The 24565-nt window shown below is 38.4% G+C and overlaps 1 protein-coding gene across 1 annotated transcript in view; it reads right to left on the minus strand.

Annotated features, from left to right (window-relative positions):
* Window positions 1-15444: 15444 nt before the first annotated feature.
* Window positions 15445-24565, minus strand: part of sptlc1 (serine palmitoyltransferase, long chain base subunit 1) — a 39268-nt gene continuing 30147 nt past the window's right edge. The window contains 3 exon segments of the mRNA NM_001079574.1: window positions 15445-17557; window positions 19732-19805; window positions 23273-23390. Of these exon segments, the coding sequence (NP_001073042.1) occupies window positions 17464-17557; window positions 19732-19805; window positions 23273-23390 (286 nt within the window). The 3' untranslated portion in view covers window positions 15445-17463.

The following is a 24565-nucleotide window of genomic DNA, read 5'->3' on the forward strand; positions in this document are numbered from 1 at the left end:
CCAGGATACCAGGAAAACTCCCGGTGGGCCCAGGTGTAAGTGGCACAACAGAGACCGTTTCCGCACACCCTAGCTCCCCAAAATTGAACGCCCGGTGCACACTGCTAGAGGGATCGGCACCCTCCCAAAACTGCAAAGCAACAAAAAGCAAAAGCACTCAGGGCTACAAGGGAAAACCCTTTAAAAAATTTATTGCGGAGGTGCAACGTTTCGGAGCAAACCTAGCCCCTTTATCAAGCATACAAATCAGTGAAGGCAAAAGACATTTATACCAATTCAATAGCCACATCCCACAGTTAATTAACAAATTGAATAAATACTTCCACACCAACAGTGGTATTAAGTTACAATAAAAACAGCTATTAGTGCATCATATACATAGGACAAAAATGAATCTATCCGTGCAATACAGTACATATTATACATTTAAGTATAAAAAACACAAGTGCAATATAAATGTAATATAATAAAAAACATTTTTTCTGTGCAAACATGTGAACACTCATTTTCTTTTTCTGTCAGTTCTAAATTGTGTAAGTGGGCCCTCCTGCTCCTGACCATTTGGCCTGTTTCATGGTCATTCCCTATTTCTGAATGGGAAGGAAGAGGAGAAATACTGTAGATGGAAGAATAGATTCTAGCATGTAAATAAAAGAGACTAGGAGAATAAAGAGGTTGGGCAAGGAAAGGAGGAAAAATAGTTTCAAAAGCAGGCCTAGGGTCTAAGGATTTCTGGTGGGCCCCTGGGTTCCCAGTCTGACACTGTTAGCAACGACATAGAAGTCGATAAATAAGGCAGAATGGCATATGTCTGTGTGTTTTAATGAACATTTATAGAAACTTAAAAGTATCTTTTATTTATCCAGTTAAGTTGGAAGCCTGCTTTAGCAGAGACCTCTTACCTCTTGGTCAGATTTTTTTTCATATTGCATTCTTTCCCTTGGAAAATACTAGATGACTGTCTGGTACTCAGTACAAAAATAAATATGGGAATGAATAAAGACATAAGGCTGACTGAGAGGGCATCTGACATTGATTTTGACATATTTTGCTTTTCTTTATATATGGAAAAGACATAGTAGTGACAGAATTCATATGAAACCTTCCCAGGAAGCATTCCAGAGCTAATATTTTGCTTTTCGTAGTTGTATAAATAAAAGGCTGGCATTTAGAATCTCCTTGAGCGTTTCATGGCAATATTTTATTTTCTTGTGGGAAAAAAAATCTAGAAAATGTTTTAGTAGCACAAAATTACAGTATGTTAATGCTAAATTGTAAGTGGATCAATAAATCTGTTTCACAAACAGTAGTTTGGATCTTTGGCTACAGTTCTTTATCAGTTTAGCTATGAGCTCCTCATTCTTATAGTTGCATTGCAGCTGCATTTAACTCCCTTGTGCTGTGCATCACTGACACATTTCACCTGCTCTTATTGCCTAATTTTAGCAGGAGTTAGTAATTTACAATGCACTATGCACCACAATATGCTGCAAATTAATATTCTGATTTATTAAACATCTAATACCATTTAGTGGGTTTTTATAATACCAGCAGAAAGGCAGAGAGGGCTGATTTTGAAATATGAAATTTATACGATTGCCCAATATTAGGGCAATTTTGGGTTAGAGTGGTATGAACATGTATTTGCTGTCCTAGATATCTTTGGAACAATGGCTGATCAGCCAATACTTAAGTGTTTTTCTATATCTTTATCCTTGTTATGAGCTAAGGGGGCCTTGACCAGAGGTTGAACCTCCAACGGTAACTTGTACTGAAAAAGTCTGAAAACAACTGCATAAAGTATGAAAGACTGCTTACTATATACACAGATCAATTGTAAACTCCATATTGTAAACAATACTTTTTGGAATTTCAAGTAGAGTGCAATCACAAAAGAGGTCCTAGTCAGAAATGGCAATTCCTTGAAATAAGTTTAGTTATAGAAGTTTGAAAACTATTTCTATCAAGATGTTTCCAACCCACTGTTTTTCCATTGAACCTATTTGGAATATCTTTTTTTGCTGAAATTAAAATTTTAAGAAAACTTTGGATATGGTTGTTTCTTTAGAAGGAAAAACTTTTCACAATTCCTAGATATGAAACTATAGACATAGACTTTTTATCTGAGTGCACAAAACGTATACACACTGCTAGGTCTCTCCAATAGTATAGAAATATTATTCTACATAGCAATCTATTTTTGCAAATTGATGTTGGTGACTGAAACAGCAGATAAACCCTTCCCTGTGCCTCCCCATTTCCACCTTTACTTTCCTGTTGTCTTTTACCCTATCTCTATAATTTTTTTTGCACCTTTCACCATCACTCATTGGTATATAAAACTATAACTGCATGTAGAGTCATAATATTATTCAACCAAAAGCCTCCAGATAAACTGCAACACCTTGATCCTGCTGTCAGTCTAAATGTGGCAAAATGTTTTCTGTATATCTAGCTATAAATTATATTGCAGCTAGAACAAGGATATTGGGGTTCTCACATGTATCTATGTATCAGCCATACCCTGGCCACTCAGTAGGCCACATTTTACTGTTGTTTAAGTTAAAATAAATGCAAGATAAATCTTATTTATAAAACAGTTCTGTACATATCCTTTCCTTGCAGAAAACAGAATATTCACAATAAGCAGACGTCATTAGAACCATCATTCAGGATTAAGTGCTTTCTGTACATGGCTAATGCTAATGGATATGCAGGTATTGTATTACAAGCCAGATGGGAAGAGACTCTCCTGCATATGGCCTATAAATGCACTTTAGAAATGAATATGGACTGTGAAAATAAGCATTGCATCCCTTAGCCATTCTTAATGAGGTGACACTCCAGGATGCTCATCATCCTATTGAATGCAACTGATAACGTTTCATAGACCATTTTTGCAAACAAAGGTTAAATGCACAATTAAAGATCTTTCTTTACATTGATTCCCTCCCCCCTCCCAATATATTCCGAATGTGTTTGGACTAATACAGTGAAGCCATTCTTCAAACTTGAACTTCAGTTAGAATTCATGTTAATCATGGACAATGCAATTAAATACTGCTAAATTCTTATAAAAGCTCTGAGATTGACCCCTTGAGAAACTAGTGTGTAAATGACCCTGTTTGTGTGAAATATTTAAATGAAAGAAATGAAAAACAAGGCCAATTTATTGCCTGTCGACATACAAATCAGGCAGGCTTAAAAATCCCACCAGATGAGGTGCTCATTGATGAGGTCCTTGTCCAATGAGTCTCCATTGGCCCCAATAGATGATCTGTTGGGTCCTATGTATCCTAACATTCAAATTGAGATGGATAAGTTTGCTGAGGTTAGGCACCCCCTATATTTATTTATTGATATATTTTACTAAATAATTGTAGTTTCTAGACCAGTGGCTTGCAACACTTTTTCATCCAGGCCTTATACATATTTCATAGTCTACATCCAGTTCCACGCACATAGGAAAATTAATTTCCAATATTACAGTTACAGTATGTCCAGGCAAGTGTGCTGTTGCAATGAGGCAAGTTGAACATCTCACCTCAGATGGCAGTGCCACACCAGTAACAAGGGGTGACAAAAAGCAACTCCTGTTAAGTTTATTAGCTGAAATTCAGTTGTTTTTTCTGGAAGGTAAAAAAAAAAGTAACCATAGGGGGTGAGGGGGACAGCACCGGGTAGGCAACCTCAGCGTGGCAGTCAGGGTAGAATCACCCCTATGTCCAAGAGTTTATACAAACATTACAGTTTAAGTATATACACAAATTCAAAAAGGCATAATCTTACGGTAGCATAATAATAAAAGACAGAAAAATAAAGGAGTAAAATACAAATTAGGCAGATCCTTAATGACTAAGTGGATTTTTCCAGTCCTTAACAGGAAATCTGTGTAATCCCAACATATGTTGCTCACCCCTCCTATAATATTTGCTGCTCTGAATGTATATATCAGTGCCTATCTGCCATATGCTTTCCCCACTGTATGAGATGTGTCACCTTTTTAGAGATTTTATGGTTTTCTAATAATTGTCACTTATAAATGTCCTTTTTTAATTCTAAGAGAAAACTCCCATTTCTGGTCATTGTTTAGTTTTCTTGTTTTTTTTTATGCTGACAACTGTTTTCTATTTTCAATTTATTTTGTGCCGACTAAGAATGTAAATTGAACTTTAATGCTATTGTCCTTTGTTCTTCAGCTGTGGAAATATGTTTTGCATTATAGCTCACGTATAAAGTAAAACAGTCCTGCGTATCACCCTTCTGCCTTTGTGTAGCGCAAGAGCCAAGAAAGATAGTGTATGAGATTTTATGACCAACAGATGGTATAATTGGTATCATAGATTTTTTTATATAGAGAGGTCACAGGTTCAGTCTCCATCTGGAGACTTGTTAGAGTCCAGTTTGTTCTGATTGCTTGAATCAGTACTGTGACGGGATTAAATAGAATCCGTCATAACATTTTTTAATAATCCTATTTACCTTTAAACACAGGCTTAAATAAAATAGTTTGGTGCTCCATGTTTTTTTGATAATTTTTGTGTTGGATTATTGTGTTTTTCTGCTGTCTGTTTACTATTCCAACAAAGTTATTTATTGGCGAAAAAACAGCCTAATAAATTGAGTTGTGCTAAATATATCTATCCTTTTATGGAAATATAACTTCCTCATATTAGAACTGTAGAATTACCATCTCTGAAAAAGAATTCCTGCAAAGCATAATGCTCTTTCCATTCTAATTGGGGTGGGAATAAGTCTTTCCCCATACGGCAAAATTATGGTTTAGAAAGTACTTTTTCATAGGTGGATAATAATGAAGGTTTTGGGAAGCTCTATGAAAAGAGACCAACTACACACACACACACACATATATATATATAGATATAGATATAGATATAGATATAGTCCAACCAAAAGGTAGCACACCACTTCCAAAAAGTTTGAATGCCTGGGTGCTAGTGCATAGAAATACAAAATACTGCAATACCCGATGAAAGTTCCTGTCTGGAACTGAAACGTCGGACAAATAAAAAACCATGCTTCATTATTTGCTTTGAAACCTATATATATATATATATTGGTAACTTTCTTACCTTTTTTTATTTGGTGAGCATTGTACTTTTTTTGTCATTGTAAATAGAAAATGTTTTTCATCGGTCCGATCGAGCTGATTTCACCAATAGACCAGAGCTTTTTTTAGCATAACTAAGCAAACACATTGTTTTAATTGTGCCTGAAAATGTTAAAATAAACACAATAGGCAATGCTCATCTTTAGTGTGGTGGTAAATTATAGCTGTAAAATTTAGGAGCAACAGTAACTTCCACTGTGTCATTCATCAAAGTCCTGTGCCCGGCAGTAGAGATCATTTGTCTGAAGGATGGGCAACAGTAGCCATGTCGTGACTACATTGTAATGATACATTTCCATAGGGATCAGTCATTTATCCCACTTACTGGCAAGCATAAAGCTTTGTTAGCTTTAAAGCCAGCAGTATTCTATGTACACTGTAATTACGTACCAAATAACAGCACTGCACAAACAGGGAATTTCAAAAAATACTGACACATAATAATATAATGAACATAATAAGGGCTGTATATTTATCTTATATATCTTGAAAAGATTTTTGGGGTCTCCCTCCTATAGCAGGGAGAAAAATGTAGCTTTAGGCCAACAGTATCCTGGTATTTTTACATTTTACCTGGAGATTTGTGCCAATGAAATCCCCATTCCCAGGAGACTACCGCTTTCTATTTATGTGGGTAGGAGTCATTATGAACATTGGGCAAATTTCCACCAGGACAATAACCCAATGTTGTAAGCAATACGACTAGATTTGACTGACAGGCAGTTTCCAATCATGTAAATAACACTTGGCTTGGAGACATAGAGAGATATTAGGCTTTTCCCTCCAAGCTATTATATATAAGTATATATTAGTATGTACAGTATATGTTTGGTTTTAGTATACTTTTAAACTGACACATATGTAGGGTACAGCGCCATCAGTATAAATACCTATCTGTACTCACTCATGCTAAAAGGGCACAAAATGGCAGCTCTCTGTCTGAAAATCCTTAAGTCTTTGTTAACCAGCTCTGCCAAATACCCTGATTTCAATTATATAAAATGCTAATCCTTTAAAAATAAAGCTGGATGGTGTATAAATATGTGGTCAGCTGAGAACAAAAAAAAAAAAAAAAAGCAGTCCTTGTTTTTAATCTTAGTTGTTTGCTTTCCCCTGCCAGAATATTGTCTCTGTTGCATGAATAACAATTGAAAAGCCTGGCAGGACTGGAGCAAAGCTGTAACTATGCCTGAAAAGAAATTGCAAAACAATAACATTTGCACGGAGGTAATATTTATAAGAAGATTCTTATGATTTACAGAAAACATAAAATGTATCTCTGTGCCGGACATCACAGAAAAATTGGAGTATTACAGTTGTGTGGTGGATACAGTGTTACATGCCATAACTAAACACGTACCCTTCTCACTGCACAATCATTGAACAACATTTTGACAGAAATACCTATTCCATAGCTGGTTTTTCAGTCAAGTAGAGACAGTGTCGGACTGGCCCACCAGGATACCAGGAAAACTCCATTTGGCCTGTTTCATGGTCATTCCCTATTTCTAAATGGGAATGAAGAGGAGTAATAGATGGAAGGATAGATGCTAGCATGTAAATAAAATAGACTAGGAGAATAAAGAGGTTGGGCAAGGAAAGGAGGAAAAATAGTTTCAAAAGCGGGCCTAGGGTCTAAGGATTTCTGGTGGGCCCCTGGGTTCCCAGTCTGACACTGTTAGCAACGACATAGAAGTCGATAAATAAGGCAGAATGGCATATGTCTGTGTGTTTTAATGAACATTTATAGAATGCACCCAGTGGTGCGAAACGCGTTAGGAGTGTGGGTATCATGAGGCATTGGGATTCACCTATCCACTGTTTGGTATAGTATATCTTTTTTTGAATTATTTGTTTAATTTTGAGCCAATAAATGTTGTTGTATTTCACTGAAAAAAATGTGTTGTTTGTTCATGTAAATAAAAGAGACTAGGAGAATAAAGAGGTTGCGTGAGGAAAGGAGGAAAAATAGTTTGGAAAGCGGGCCTAGGGTCTAGGGATTTCTGGTGGGCCCGGGGTTCCCAGTCCGATGCTGAGTAGAGAAGGCATTTGACCAAAGTAAGTGCATAAAAATTCACATAGGACCTGTACATACATTTCCCAATTAATACTATCAGTAAGTAAATAAATCAGTGATATACAGTACATCCTGTGGCTATACTAAGGTTTGCCAAAGGTTGTTGTGACCTTTAGGGTGAAGGCACATGGAGCTACTTAGTAGCAGCGACTTGTCACGGCTACTAAGAGCCAGAAAATACCCTGCCATAGACAATACTGAGAATTGCCTCTGCTAAAACACATGTAGAGACAATTATCACTAAATGATCAGCATTGTCTATTTCTGTAGCCATAACAAGTAGCTGCTACTAGTAGCTCTGTGTGCCTTCACCCTTAGGGCTCTGGTACACGGGGAGATTAGTCGCCTGCGGCAAAACTCCCTGCTCGCCGGCGACTAATCTCCCTGAGTTGCCTTCCCCCTGCCATCCCACCGGCGAACATGTAAGTTGCCGGCGGGATGGCAGACGCGGCGGGGTGATTTCGGGAAATCGCTGAAAAAGCCTCGCGAGTCTTTTTCGGCGATTTGCGCGAAATCGCGCCACCGCGTCTGCCATCCCGCCGGCGACTTACATGTTCGCCGGTGGGATGGCAGGGGGAAGGCAACTCGGGGAGATTAGTCGCCCGCGAGCAGGGAGTTTTGCCGCGGGTGACTAATCTCCCCGTGTACCAGAGCCCTTAGGGTGAAGACACACAGAGCTACTAGTAGCAGCTACTTGTCGTAGCCACTAAAAAAGACAGTGCTGATCATTTACTGATAACAGTCTCTACGTGTGTTTCAGCAGAGGTAATTCTCAGTGTTGTTTATGGCAGGGTATTTTCTGGAGTTTAGTAGCCTTGAAAAAGTAGCTGCTACCAGTAGCTCTGTGTGCCTTCGCCATTACTCATTCATTGTGCTGCAATGGGCTGTGCACATTCCTAGACAACTCCATGGTATTTTGTGTGGTCATTTACAGGGAGGTTTTACTACAGAGAAACAAAGCACTGAATGGTCTCCTTCCAAGACAGGTAGGGCAAACAGTTCTAAAGTCTTTGTAACATGGATGATAGGTTTGTGCATTAATGAGAACTTCACTTTATAAATAAATGTAAAAATGTTGTTCCCTTAGTTGGGTTTTGGGCTGTGTGTACCATGGACTCACATTGCCTGAGTGACAAGGTAACTTATAACTATAAAGGCCCAGGTGCACTTTTGCAAATTCATGCAAACATCAAGTTCAAAAGAAAGTCTATCCAATTAGGAGTTTATTAAATTGTAACCCATGTAATGTAATATATTTAGCAACATGTGTTTGCAACATGCAATACATAATGGAGACTGTACCCATCTCTTCAAAGAAAGCAGCTTTCCGCAAACACTTCCTCCCATGTCTCTCTAAATAGGGAGCAGACTTTTAAGTTTTCAGTGGGGTTACATCCTCTACTATGCCTCTAAAATCCATTTATCAAAGTGCTACCCACCACAAGTGTCAGCTGCCACTGTGACATCAAAGAGGCAGTGCTTACTGAAAATGAATGTCAAATTTAAAACAATCTAGAAAGCAGTATATTTTTATTAAAAAATATTTTGACTTTCACTTTGTAGGACCCTACAACTCCATTAAAAGCAATGGGCATTAGAAAAATCTGAACGTCAGAACAAATAAGCCAACACCTTGCAACAGAATGTAGGACTTTAGCTTCAAAAATATGGTTGTGCGTTACTTTGTTAATGGTAAGAAAGCTGCTCTTATGTACCAACGTAATGTGGAAGAATATTGTAAATAGCTTAAGATGATGATAATAAACGATTTCAAAGAATGCAACACAACTTTACAGGTTCACCAAACATTGGACCTCTGGCTACTGCAGCATGCCAATCTATATAACCAGTCGGACAAGACTTTTGCATTCCATAGTGTCGCAAAATATGATAATATCATTATTTTCATCCCAAATCACTGCCCTACCCATCTGACCAATGAGATTGCATTATGCCATAGCATTACTCATTAGAACATATATTAGGGGGGCAGCATCCAGGAGCCGCCTCAGGCGGCAAGAGGGGCCCAAACTCCCCTGCACCCACCCTGCTCTTGCGGATTCCCAGTAAGACCAGCCCCGGATCAACAATTTAAAAAACTGCAGAGAAACAAAGTGTTTCTATGCCCCAAAACACTGCTGGTCTCACCTCAGTAAAAATGTCTGAGAATCCGTGGCCCAACATACATGTTGTCAATCACTTTTCCCCAGGAAACTGGGGACCTTTTTGTCACCATACCACAATATATATATATATATATATACAATATAGAATGGCATCCTAGCACACTCACCAAACAGTTACTTGGTGCGTAGCGTAGTAGAAAAGAAGTGACACACAGGCTTTATAATGCAAATAGATGTATTAAACAAATCCTAATCTTTATTCAAGCCTGTAGGATTGGCCTTTTGCTTCAAAACTGAGGAAATAACCAAATAATAAATAATAACAGAACAGAATAATAACAGATAATAAGCTACTGGCACACTCTATGGAGGCATTTAAAAGTTTATTCTGCTATTTTTTACACCATGTCCTATGTGCAGTGACAGGCATAGCATCCATCTGTCAGGGCACACATGGACTCATACTCCATCTACTATTATCACTTATTATATGTATATTCTATACTGTGATGAGTATGCGGGATAGATGCATGAGCAGTTATAAGAAACCTGAGAATGTAGAGAAAACTGTATTGTAACTTAATGGGTAAGAAAAGGAACTTGCAAATATGATAAATACAACACGTTTATAAATTATAAAGTTATGATAAACTTAGACATAGAAGTATGGCATGCATTATCTGGAAATGCATTAGCCTTCTTGTAATTTGAGCTTTCTGTGTATCCCCCACAGACTCCATTTTAATCAAATAAATCTAATTTTTTTAAAATGATAAAAATATAACCAATCCTTACTGGAGGAAAAAACAATCCTGTTAGGTTTAATTAATAATTAAATTATTTTTTTTGAAGACTTAAGGTATGGTGATCCAAATAATGGAACAACCCCTTATCCAGAAAACCCCTAGTCCTGAGCATTCTGGATAACGGGTCCCATATTTGTACTACACTATTATAAATATGTTTCTCAATAAAATTTAATATCAAGCATTAGGATACCATGTCTCTCTCTCACCTACCTATCTATACATACATATATTTAAACAAACACATAGAGATAGCAAAAAAAAAAAAAGGAAAGACATGATTAGTATAAATGTGGCAGATAAGGTAAAGTTGCAAGTTCTTAGATACTCAGCTGTGTCCATGACTAATAGAGCAGCTTCCAGTCATTTCCTGAACCAACAATGACTAACACCATGTGCTGATTTAACAAGGCGCTAGTATAGGAATCATGATAAACACAAGCTATGGATTTTTTTTAGTGTATAAAACAAAACAAAAGTATGGATATCCTTGCCCTTCCTAGTCCTCACTATTGGTGTAGCAACGTATTGGCTGTGGACTGAGCAACATCTCTTCATTTAAGTTGTTCATTCTTTGGATCATTGTTACATCTTGAAAATGTCCGACTAAACTTTATGTTGCCCATGTACTGAAATATATCTAACCTATCTTACTGTTGCAAGTTGTGGGTTATCCTAACACTAATAAGGGTGGGAAAAAACACCAGTGCTGGCTGATAATACACAAGTATTTTGAGGCTGATATAAGTTCCATGTGCTCAATGACAGGTGGTTGATCTTGAAGTCTCTGGCAATAGGTATGATGAGTATTGGCATTTTCTCCACCATTTGTGACATTAGCCTTAAGATTTTATGATACAAAGTAATAAGGATAATTGTGTATTAAGAAGCTAGGGAAGCAGGGGATGGTTAGGGCTGCAAAGCTAAATGTATTATACATTTACTGACAGAACTGGTCTCAGAACTAGGGGAGCCTAGGTGGGACATTCCCCCCTTCTCTCAAATGTTCCCCCCAAATGTCAATTTGGACAGGAGGTAAAATGATCTTCTGTGACGCCTGCATTCACTTAGTGATATTTCCATTAGGCATATGCAAAAAGAATAAATATGAGATACTGATGTTTACTGCATTGCTGCCAAGTCTGCAAGAAGCAGAATCAGGAGCAACTGACATTTTCTTTTCACAGCGCAACATTAGCCTAAACGTTGTAGCCACTTTATAAGGTACCAAAGCCATTGTCACCTCCCATATTTGTTTTCAGATAATACCTTTATAGGAAACCATTCTTTGCAAAGTCATAGGTGTAAGTAAATTAAGACTATACAAAATATAGTGGTTTAACTTGAAAATGAACTCCATATATTCTTCATACCATTATTATGCATAAATCTGAATGTAACATCTTTTGTAAGCACCAAAGTACTGTATAAAAGACATGAGCTTACATTATGTATGTGAATAGCGCTCACAATTTGCACTTTGCAAACAATCCCTATTACCGTATATACTCGAGTATAAGCCTATCCGAATATAAGCCGAGGTACCTAATTTTACCTAAGAAAACTGTAAAAACGTATTGACTCAAATATAAGCCTAAGGTGGGAAATGCAGCAGCTACTGCTAAGTTTTAATAATCAAAATAAATACCAATAAAATTACATTAATTGAGGCATCAGTGTTTTTCAATATTTATTTCAAAGAAAAACAGTAAACTAGCTCTGTAAGCAGAGAAGAGGGTCAACAAAAACAATATGAGTACTACCCCACGCTCATTGCACATTGGCAAATTGGCAGCAGACCCGGTCCCGGAGGGATGTAAGGGGAAATAAGCAGGGGCGCTTCTGCCATTAGGCGAGTTGAGAAACTCGCCTCAGGCGGCAGAAGCGCCCCAGTTACCAGGGGCGGCAAAAAGCCGCTCCTGGTAACTTTAAGAGCCGAATTTCCGGTTTTTAAACCGGAATTTCGGCTCTTCTAGTGCAGAGAGCGCAATTGCGCTCTCTGCACTAGCGATGTCACCGCCCCCGGACCCGCTCCTGCGCTCAGAAGGTAAGCGCTGGGGAGCGGGGGGGTGGCATCCAGGAGCCGCCTCAGGCGGCGAAATGACCAGAATCGCCCCTGGAAATAAGTATTGCTAGTGGGAGCCTAGGCCAGGGCACTGGAGGGTCTGGTTGCAGGTGGCCTAATTTGCACACAAAGAAGAGAGGGCGCTAGTCTAGAGGGACCCATGGCACCCGACTCGAGTATTCAGCACATTTTGGGTGCTGAAAAACTAGGCTTATACGAGAGTATATACAGTATATCCCTGTTATGTGCCAATAAAGTCCTGATTATAAATCCAAACATGCAAATCTATAAAATTACATAGGGTTTTTATTTGTAAATAAAACAAGTGTTTTTTTTCTATGTGACATTTTCTTTGGAGTCAAAATAAATCTAACAAACAACAGCAATTCCCCGAATGAAATCCTGTTTTTGTCTTGCAAATGTGTTCGCCCTGGAGAAACTATGGCACCAAATCTAACAGAATGGAATACAATGCATTGCCACATTTTTGGCTTATGTCATCATTCAAGCATGTAACGCTCATCAGAACAGTAATGCACTCTTCACAGCTCAAATGCCTTATTGGGCAATGCGAGCACATTCTTTCTGACTCTCCTGATAGATTCTTTTAAGCACCATTTATATGGCTTTCGTATGACGTGTTATTAAATTAGGGCACCCAACACTTCATTGATCACTGGATGCCAGTTCCTTGAAAACAAAATAATCACGTCCAGATGCAGTGACATAAGGGGAGACAATATACCCTTTTGTGATTTGGCCCAGATCGTATTTCAAAAGTGTGAAATCAAAGCTGAGCCAACTGTTGCCTTTTTAATAAATACCTTGTGCATTTCTTTAACATAATGATGCCTCTCAATAAAAAAAAAAAAAAAGTATGAAGCATAATGACAGAAGCTGGAAGACTGTTAAGCTCAGCTAAATTGTTGGTCAATTTAATGGTTTTAGCAGTTATTTTGACTCGCCAACCAAGATATTTCATTTTTAAAGGAGAAGGAAAGTCATTTTGGCATTTTACTGCCAATAGATTCACCACATTAGTGCCACCTAGAACACTATATTTATTCAGCAGAAAGCTTTATCATACCTGAGTAAAGTGCCCTAGAAGGTTCCTCCGTAAGAAAACAGTTGCTATTTTAGCTTGGTCTTCTTAGCTTCCTGCTCCAGCTCCAGCCATTATAGTGCAAATCACACCTTCTAATTGGAGGAGGGGGGAGCACAAGGGAGAAAAGAGAGAGCTGTGCAGACTTCAGCCCCGGGAATGAAGGATTTTTTTCTTCAGATACCAAAGAACATTTTTACAAAAAGGAGACAAGAATCCAGTGTTTCTTTTGATAGAGGACTCAGTGCAGAGTTTCTGTGAGTGCTTATGGCTGTATTTACATAGACCTTTCTGGTAAAGATAACTTTAAGATTGTATTATCTTAACGCAGCAGAGATGGGTAGAAATAGCAAATTCGCTATGTTAGCCACTAAGCTGGCAATTTTACAGTGTATGTTTGTTGAATCATTAAAACCTGCTTGCAATTTGGACCAAGTATTAAAAAGCCAAAAAAATGTTAGAGCTCAGAGCAACTACTGAGCTCTAGCACCCCATGAAGCAAAATGGTGCTTGTAACGCTCTGTTAAATGAACACATCTGAATTGATAAATATTGATACATTTTTTTAACACTGTTTTGTAAATATGCTAACATTCAAACTGCAGGGATCCCCCAAATGTTCTTACTCGTGAGCCACACAAGCATGAAATAAGTTCTTTGGGAATGTCAAATAAGGATTGGTAGCCCCGTGTGGATTACCAGCCTGCAGGAGGCTCTGCTTTTTTAAACAAATCTGTCTATCACTTTGTTTTGCTACCCTTATCAGTCATTGAATGTAAATGAAATATACCAGACATTTAAAGAACCCTTTTTTTCCTCTTAATCTTGAATGCTTTACCAATGACCCAATTTGTCTTATGTACCAGTTCATATAGGCAAACCCAAACCTACATAGTTTATTGAGGTACAATTTGGTCACATACCATATGGCGCGACCAGATATTTCAGTTGAATTTTAATAGAAAAATAGCTAACCACAAGTCAATCTGACTTAAAGGACAATGAAAGGTTAATATAAATTAAAAGTAAGTCTAAAGGCATTCTTTTTAAGTACTTATTGCATATCTAAATTCCCAGATCCCTGCTTGCTTCTCTGAGATATGGTGCTGACAGCCTACAGCAGCGTGAAGCCTACAGTGACATCACTGAAATCTCTCTCCCCTTCCTGTAGGTGCCAGCGGCAGCCTTCCTATTCTCTGAGCATGTGTGTAACTTGATCCTGTCTCCTGTTCTGAGCTACACATGCCCACCAGCCAATCAGAAGCGGATCTGCCGGGGGGGGGAGGGAATGAAACACATGTGCAGTATGAAGCAAGGAGGGAAAGGAAGGGAGAATACCTTTTTAAAGATGGCTGCCTGTTCTAGAAAACAGATAGAAAATGTGAAGTAAGTGTGACTGAGTAAATATTTGATTAGGTGAGCCAAAAGTGTGGCGTTTTTACTAAACAATAAATTTTGACTTGCATTCTCCTTTAATTGTTTTTATGGGAGGATTCTGTATGACTATTAAAACAGGTGAGAGGGGAGGGTTACTCAGCTTCTGAGGAAGTGGCTAAGGGCCATGAAACCCATCACGCCAAACAGGGTATGTTGTGGGGTTGAGCCCATTGTGTTTCTTTGATCCTTTTACTATAATAAAAGACATTTGTATTTTTAAATCGACTGGCTGTTGCTCCATGCTTGGGACTAGTATTACAAGTCAAACTGACAAGCCTGCCAAAAGTTATCCTGTGTGAGACCTGTGGTAAGCTGGCAGAAATGGCTCCTAAGCATGCAAGTTTATAATTTCTTGTATGTATGTATGTATATTTTTATTTATAAAGCGCTACTTATGTACGCAGCGCTGTTCTTGTGAGATTTCATAACGCAGCTTCTGGCAAAAACCATGTATTGTGAGTTACTCTTTTGTGTACAGCTAACCTGTGGCAAAGGAAGCAATGGTTTTTCAAAAGCTAAAGGAACAGGTCCAAAATAACACCTCTGATACCCAGTTACAGCTTTCTGATTCTCAGCAGCGCTGCGGGAAGCAACAGCTGGGAACACACATTTTTCCTTGTAAAACAAGAACATGCCTATATTAGGATGCAGTATTATTCCTTAGTATGAATGCTAAACACCACTTTTTCCAAAATGTTTGTAGAATCTATTTGAACGTTTTTATTCTGTTTAGCAGCAACAAAAAAAAGGCACATATTAAAAAGCATTCCAAAGGTGGTACAGTACAGAAACATTCAAATACAAAGGAAAAACTATTTAGGTGAAATAGAATTACATTGAGATAAAGTAATTACAGTTAAATTGTCTGTCATTAGTGTGTGCATATATTTATATTTTTGTATATACATAGCATTTCTCACAAGGAATGTGTAAAAAAAATACAGCTCTGCAGAATGTCCCCATATTGGTCTGAAGTGCAAACTGTCCGCAGTTCCAACCTCCATCATTCACTCTTATGCTCAAGATATCATTGGCGCATACTACAGAGTAGCTCTCATTTAGCAAAAGGAAATGTATTTCATTAGGATTATATAAATAATTGGCCTCGGGCCCATTTCAATTTTTTATGTCTCCCCAGAAAGTGAGGATACCTCAGAAATATTACAAAAAAAACCCTGATAAAAACTTTAGTCACGAAGGCTCATTCTGCACAATTAATATGCAAGTTATTATTCAGTTCATTAGGCAGCAAAATTTCTAGTAATGCACTGGCTATTTGGCTGAACCCTAAAATTATGGCCAGAGTTCATGCCTAGCTAATAGGAAACAGAAGGGGAAAAAAAAGTAGTTATGGCTGACACAGTACTCAGGAATGCTCGAAAACAATGTGAAAGTAGTCAATACAATATTCTAAGTATTATTTATAAATTATTTTCTGCCAGAATCATTTATATACAAAAACCATAAACGTTTCATAATTCTTGTAAAAAATGCTAATGATACAATATGTTTGCCGTAGGAAATACCCTTTTCCTCTTAAATATAAAATTCACTCAGTGGATATTTTCAGGACACTGTACTGCAGTAATCAACAGCAATATAAAACAAAATGTTAGCTTAGCCTTAGAAGACAAGGTGAAGATTAAAAGAAGAATTAAACAAAATAGCATACAAAAGAAAACACAATAGAAATGGTTTCTGTAGCACTTTCTATGGCATGAACATTTCTGCTTTGGATATTTTTTTTTAAATCCAGTGCAATTATAGAAATTTTTTACATGTACCTAGAAACTTATGTGAACTAATGACATGATCATCGGCCCTTACCACTCCATGGAAGGGGCAGAAGAATGTTTCTTGAGGGAATGATAATAGCAGTATAAACTAAAGCTACAGGTCTCTCCCCCCATGTACTTGTGGCAGACCTCCTAAGGCAAAGCCAGGTCTGAAATGGATTAAATCGATGTGACAAATGTTGACATTATCTGCAGTTGAGACAAAACATGTACATAAGTATTTATAGTATATCTCTCCTCTAACAGAGCTCATGTCGTTGTAGCAAAAATCCCATATGTTTTACAACATTTCAGAATGGGCCGGTGAGAACAGTCTTATTTGCTTATCATCAGGAAGGGGAAAAAGTACAAAAATAACAAAGAAAATGTATTAATAAAAAAAGAGGTGCATATCAAGATAATTGCACGCACCATATATATTTAAAGGGGAACTGTTGCTATTCTAAAAATAAATCCCACTAAAATCAAGTGGATGTTTTATAAATATGTTTCACATGTAGTTTTTTGTTGTTTATTTTACAGTTCTTTATAAGTTTTAACACTTTGTTGCAGGCAGAGAAAAACGTTAGGTTTATCAACTCACACATACACTCATGCTGTACATCACTGATAGACATGCTCTAATTGGCTGTTTCCAGCATGAGTCAGCCAATAGTGATGCACTACTGACAAACAGCATGGCTAAATTGTTTTATTTGCTTGTGAGCAAACATACTAAATAAAACATTTATAAAAAACTATAAAAATAAGTCTTGTTTATTGCATTTTTAAAATAACGACAGTTCCCTTTTAATTTTTGGTTTTCTCTATATGTTTTGCAAGTTCAGCAGGCTCTTTCCTCCTTTATACATGGAATGTATCCATTTAGAAAAGGCAACCTGGGTGCTGAATATATGAGATTAAAATTGGTTCCAAAAAGGCATTTAATCCAGGATCAATGATGCAGCTTGTTTAATAACCGATGCAGCTGTATCCAACTCTTCATCTGTTTGCTCCACCGTCACTACCACCCTAATGCTGTGTAGAATATAAGAAAAGTTGTCATTACAATATATTTTGTTTGCATTACTAATTATTCAATAATTCATGTACTGTGTACTTACTTAAACTAAACCATAAAAACAAACATGGAGTAAAATTCTGTATATTATATACTGAACTTATTGTGCTAAAGTTTCTATAACGGTAAAGATTCAGGTGTTCAGTGTTCTGCACAGGGGGTTACCATCTTGGATTCTGTTAGAAGTGTCCGTGACTCACATGCTCAGCGTGCTTTGGGCAGCTATTGAGAACTTAAGCTTAGGGGTTATCATAAATCATTCCACTGGTGGCAAAATTCCACTCATAAGCAACAGGTTACTGGCCCTACACTTACGATGACACAATATACTAGGTCAGTGCTGTCCAACTTCTACGATGTCGAGGGCCGGAATTTCTCTAGCGTACATGGTGGAGGGCCGCTAATGGAAGCCAGTTTTGACCACTCCCCTTTTTGAAACCACACCCACTTCAAACCACACCTATTTTATCACAATGGTGGTAGCACAGCAAAATCCCAAATGCTTGGTCCTTACTGTGGGGATATCAACCATCATTCATATGTGAAAGAATTGTCATATTAAGATATACATATATAATTCCATATGCCTCCTCCTCCCCTGTGGATAGCAGAGCAACCCCCAGTACATAATTACACACCTTAGGGGCCATCCAACTGCTAACAAACTCCCACAAAATACCCCTGCCAGGTTCACCTCCCACAAGCAGCATAGGGCAAGCAGAGTATGGCACACACAGGCAGCACTCTGCCTGTCCTATGCTGTCTGTGTGTGCCATACTCTGCATGCCCTACCCTGCCTGTGTGTGCCATACTCTGCCTTCCCTATGCTGCCTCTGTGTGTCATACTCTGCCTGCCCTACCCTGCCTGTGTGTGCCATACTCTGCCTGCCCTACCCTGACTGTGTGTGCCATACTCTGCCTGCCCTACCCTGCCTGTGTGTGCCATACTCTGGCTTCCCTATGCTGCCTCTGTGTCATACTCTGCCTGCCCTACCCTGCCTGTGTGTGCCATACTCTGCCTGCCCTACCCTTCCTGTGTGTGCCATACCCTCTCTGACATATGCTGCCTGTGTATGCCATATTCTACCTGCCCTATGCTGGCTGTATGTGCCATACTCTGCCTACAGTACCTATGTCTGAGGTGTGAAGAAGTGAACAATGGGAGTGATTACAGCCTGAGCCTGAGGTGTGAACACTGCAGGGGGTGAACAATGCAGAGATTAAAAGGTGTGAACAGTACAGGGGATTACATATTTAAACAATACAGCCTGATTACAGCCTGAATCTGAGGTGAGAACCATGCAGGGGGCCAGTTAATCTCAGTACTGATACCATTTAAAGCTTACTCAAAGGTAAGTCATCAAAGCAGCCAGACAGGTGGGGGGCCACACAGAGGGGGATCGCGGGCCGCCAGTTGGACAGCACTGTACTAGGTATTCAAGCCCTGGGTGCCTGAGCCACAGAGTTATATTCCATATTCAATATATCAGTCATATCTCTAGCAAATAAATCAATTATTTGAACATGACAGAATGCCTTTAAGCATAGCTTGGATGACTTCTTGAGCAAGCATAAAGCCATGCGTTAGTTATTGCTCACAACTTTCTTTATAACAAATGCATCTCCCTGCGTCTCATTAAAAAACTATATTGTATAAAAGAGCAATATATCTCTGTTCAACATGAGTTCTGTGAGTAAAGCTAGTGACTGTCTATGACTTCTTACAGCAGACTCTCTTTACAAATAGCCAGTGTGTGCCTGGGCTTCTTTATATAGATATATATTTAATGGTTTCAGGTGCAAATTCTCTGAAAAGCAGAGGGAATCCATTGTCTGAACATGGAAATAGGTGAGGGGGGAAGTTAAATAAACCACGTATGTATATGTATTAAAAAAATTGCAGTTTAGCTAGTGTTTTTTTACATAAGCCCAACTGAAAAAGTTGGTCAAAAAGGGGGTATTTTTAGTATTTTTTTCTCTTCACACTGCATAGGCTGCTGTCTGTGGTAAGCAAAACAAGCAATGCGTTCGTCAGGACTTGTATATCAATACGCTCTAGACAGGCATCATTCAGTATTGTGGTCTACCTTCAACAAAGCAATCTGTGATAAGCTCTATAACTTCTTTTTACCTCGGAGTAGGAAGAAACTTCTCTTCTTTTTCCAAATAACGAGCCAGAGTCAATGCAATTTTCCTATTCATACACTGAAAAGGTAACATATAAAGGACTTCTTTAATACAGTAACAAGGTAAACATACATATACATATATATATATATATATATATATATACATATATATATATATATATATATATATACACAGATGCTTGGAAGAAGGTACCGCTCACGCAGGTCTTAGATTCAATTTTGTAAATTTTTATTATAGAGGCAAGAGAACTGACGTTTCGGCTGCAACACCAGCCTTTGTCAAAGTTACAAATACAAGTGAGAAAAAACCTTATAAACAGTGTTTGGCGGGAACACCAACGGACAAAAACGTGAACGTGTGGGACACCCCCCCAAATATGCAAATGTGATGACATCAAACAATACATGTACACAATCAACCCCAAACTCACGAAATACAACAAATAATATAGTAAAAAGATCTAAATAAACGAAACAAAAAGTGCTAATGTGGATTATCAAAAATGAAGCAATGTAACTTAATATAAAAAAAAAAAGGGAACATAGTTATAGAAAGAGCCAGACAAACCTGTGTGCCTACATGATAGGATAAGGGTAAGTGATTTGGTAGCGCTAATCAGAACCGGGTACTGGTCCCTTGTTAGGCGTTATTATTAAAATAAAGACAAATAAATCTCCCGAACATTAAAGCTTGCTATGCCATGGCTACAAGCTGTCGGAAGGAAAACATATCGGAAACGAAGCTAAAGCATGTAACACATAAATATAATGTATAAAGCACCAAAATTTCCTATTTAAATTATGTCAGTCCGCATACTTATCGGAACCACTGTCAGAGCCCAAAACGATTTGGTACTCATGGTCGGGTCACCCAGGTTATATACGTACTAATTAATTTAGGGGCACATGACAACGCCCCAGGGGACAGTATTAGTGGCAGAAAAAGAATCTCACTTTCTATTTTATCCAAGTATGTGAGGAATCCGTCAGGCCACTCCGTCACTTTCCAGCAGCAAACATATCGGCTCAGATGTGCCGGTAACTCCCGTGTAGAGGTTCAAACAAAGATTTATAGCAAGGATCCCTGTGCTTATCTAGGAGAGTTAATCACCAACTCCGGTTGTCCTGTCGGATCGGAGGTGTCTGTAGCTTTCCTCCGGACCGTTAAGGGCATGAATCTTTCAAACCGCTGCGCTGTTACAACTGCTGGGCTGACTATTGCTACTGTTGCACTTGTTGAATGGTGAGACGTCGTAAGAAAATGTTGTCAAATGGATATTCAGTATCAATCAATTGTTTTCAGGTGTCGTATTTTTCCGTGTAAAAAGTTACTGTTGCAGTTGTAATAAATTACTTTCATTCAGACATCATTGCATTACCTTATAATACATTATGTTCGTGCACACAATTCACAGAAATAAACTGGGCTGGTAAGTATGTAATCCCAAGGGTAAGAAGTAAAGAATGAATCGGAATCAACACAGGGGAGAAAAGGTAGAAGAACAAGAATAAGCGTAGACAAGATCAAGGTACTTACCGATTATCCAACCTGCCGTGTCCTGGAAATAGTCTCATATTAAGGCGCTAGGTGTGGGGTATCGGGGGAACGCACAGAAAGTAATGTCAGCCTACATCACTCCGAAACGTCCGGTTCCAATTAGCTGTTATTCATTGGAGTGGAGCCGGGTCGGTTACGTGACGTCATCAGAGGGGACAATCGCCCCCACTGTACTCAATGGGCATAATGTATCAAAGGGGGGAGCTTTACTGTGTCCATCCGGGGATAATTTACTCCGTCCATCCGAGACGCCCGGTTCCCAATTATTGAGAAGGAGCCAGGCCGGTAACAGGACGTGGTATGGTTTGGTTCCGTGTCTTAATGAAGGGGGGTGGCCCCCACTGTGCTCTGTGAGCATGAGATATATCGATAACGGGAGGAAAGCTACAGACACCTCCGATCCGATAGGACAACCGGAGTTGGTGATTAACTCTCCTAGATAAGCACAGGGATCCTTGCTATAAATCTTTGTTTGAACCTCTACACGGGAGTTACCGGCACATCTGAGCCGATATGTTTGCTGCTGGAAAGTGACGGAGTGGCCTGACGGATTCCTCACATACTTGGATAAAATAGAAAGTGAGATTCTTTTTCTGCCACTAATACTGTCCCCTGGGGCGTTGTCATGTGCCCCTAAATTAATTAGTACGTATATAACCTGGGTGACCCGACCATGAGTACCAAATCGTTTTGGGCTCTGACAGTGGTTCCGATAAGTATGCGGACTGACATAATTTAAATAGGAAATTTTGGTGCTTTATACAGTATATTTATGTGTTACATGCTTTAGCTTCGTTTCCGATATGTTTTCCTTCCGACAGCTTGTAGCCATGGCATAGCAAGCTTTAATGTTCGGGAGATTTATTTGTCTTTATTTTAATAATAACGCCTAACAAGGGACCAGTACCCGGTTCTGATTAGCGCTACCAAATCACTTACCCTTATCCTATCATGTAGGCACACAGGTTTGTCTGGCTCTTTCTATAACTATGTTCCCTTTTTTTTTTTATATTAAGTTACATTGCTTCATTTTTGATAATCCACATTAGCACTTTTTGTTTCGTTTATTTAGATCTTTTTACTATATTATTTGTTGTATTTCGTGAGTTTGGGGTTGATTGTGTACATGTATTGTTTGATGTCATCACATTTGCATATTTGGGGGGGTGTCCCACACGTTCACGTTTTTGTCCGTTGGTGTTCCCGCCAAACACTGTTTATAAGGTTTTTTCTCACTTGTATTTGTAACTTTGACAAAGGCTGGTGTTGCAGCCGAAACGTCAGTTCTCTTGCCTCTATAATAAAAATTTACAAAATTGAATCTAAGACCTGCGTGAGCGGTACCTTCTTCCAAGCATCTGTGTACATACTAGTGGAACTGCACCCAGGCATATTTTTTCGCTTTACACGTGAGTGCCGGCTTCTACTGCATATTATATATATACACATATATACGCAAGGTACTGCACTCAATACAGAACTTGTACAAGAAAAGTTAAAAAAAAATATCCAACATTTTGTGCACTAATAATGTGATCAGCCTCAGGGAAGTCCTAGTGCTTGAAACACTGAATAGTGTTTTTTTTTTTTTTTTTTTTTTTTTTTTTTGTTTGTTTTTTTAATACTTTCCATTTTGATAACAGTATTCCTTTAAGACTGGGCCTTACACCTCTTAAGCAGGTTGACCATCTAGGTTTTAAAAAAAACCATGAATATGAGGAAAGAGGTACATTTAAAAAAAAAAGTCAGGATGTCTGACAACCAAGTGCAAATATGTTGGAAAAAAAGGCTATAAGAATAAATAATGATGCCTAGTGAACCAGATCAGGCAATTTTTACATTAGACAAACAAAATGTTTATATAATATATATATATCAGTGTATGTGCTAGTCACTGGAACTGATTACTACATATTATATCCACTTATACATGAAGTGTAATTTCCAGTGCAAACAGAACTTACATGATCTATTATATTTTGGAGCAATTTCATATCTTTTTCACGGCATCCCGTGCTCTTTTCTAGTTGCAGGTGAAATGCAGGAGAGAAGCTCTCACCTACCACCTTTAAACCACAAATTCTGCAGATAATAAACAAGAATATAATGTTAGGAGAAATCATTACGTGTGTGAAGCAATGGAAATATTCTAACAATACTGAGTAAGCTGAAGGAACATGAATGCCTGCGGCAGGAAAGGTTAGCTTGCGCCTTGGAAGTTGCTGATGGTTGGTGGCAGTTCGCTTATTGCTGTTGTGAGACAAGAGGGGTTATATACTTTTTTCTGGGCACAAGTGCTAAAGCACTAAGACCACAGCATCAGGGGGCCAGTCGAGGGGCAAGAGGGGGAATGCCTATGTGCTCCCCCAGCCAGTAACTCTTTAATAGAGTGCTGTAGAATGCAGAAGTGCTATATTCAAGGGGCTAGCAGAAGGCGAGTGCAGAGGCCTGAAGCAATTTTTACAGAGCAGAATGCAATGTGCAATGTCCAAAGAAATAACCGACTGCGGTCTTTTGTACAAGGTGGGGAGTGTATACAAGTTGCACGAAGAATGTTTCCTGCTGTTTAGTAATACACTTCTTTTATAAATAATCCCCCAGATTACTGGAGAACAGCAACTCCAAATATACCTGAAATTTAGGTATTAATTATATCACCGGGTAACATTTTGCAATATATGTATATTTTTGCAGCTGTTTAACTGTATACTGAAAAAGAGCAATACCAATCAGAGCATAATTACAGTTACAAGCAGGGCCACCATCAGCAGAGTCCAATACAAGTTATTTATTATTGCTTGATATATATTAGTTACATAAGTTTCTAGGTAAGTCAGAGGTTTTTATAGAAATTATGCAAATTGTGCAAGTTTGAACGTGTGTTAATACATAAGTAACGTCATTTTGGAAACTTTGAGCAACATGGTCGATCTCCCTTCAAATATAGAATTGATCAGGCCTGGGATCAAAGAGCCCCTCAAACCCCCTGATGGCAGCCTGGTTACAAAAAGCAATTCCCTTTAAATATTCCTAATTTCTGCGGCTGGCTGACACTCCCAGAATGCTATGCTCTATCAGGCTTGCTTTTTTGTCTGTGGCCTATGATTCTTGGAATGTATGTTCCCCTGGAACAATGATAATGCACTGGGGGACACTTAACATGTGCAGCAGGAACTAAAGCAAACTGCATATGGATCAGTATTCAGACACTGGATGATGAGTCAAAACAAAGGATATAAATTAAGAGAAAGAATTCA

This window comes from Xenopus tropicalis, chromosome 1, assembly GCF_000004195.4.
Source record: "Xenopus tropicalis strain Nigerian chromosome 1, UCB_Xtro_10.0, whole genome shotgun sequence".
In the NCBI taxonomy this organism is placed as follows: domain Eukaryota; kingdom Metazoa; phylum Chordata; class Amphibia; order Anura; family Pipidae; genus Xenopus; species Xenopus tropicalis.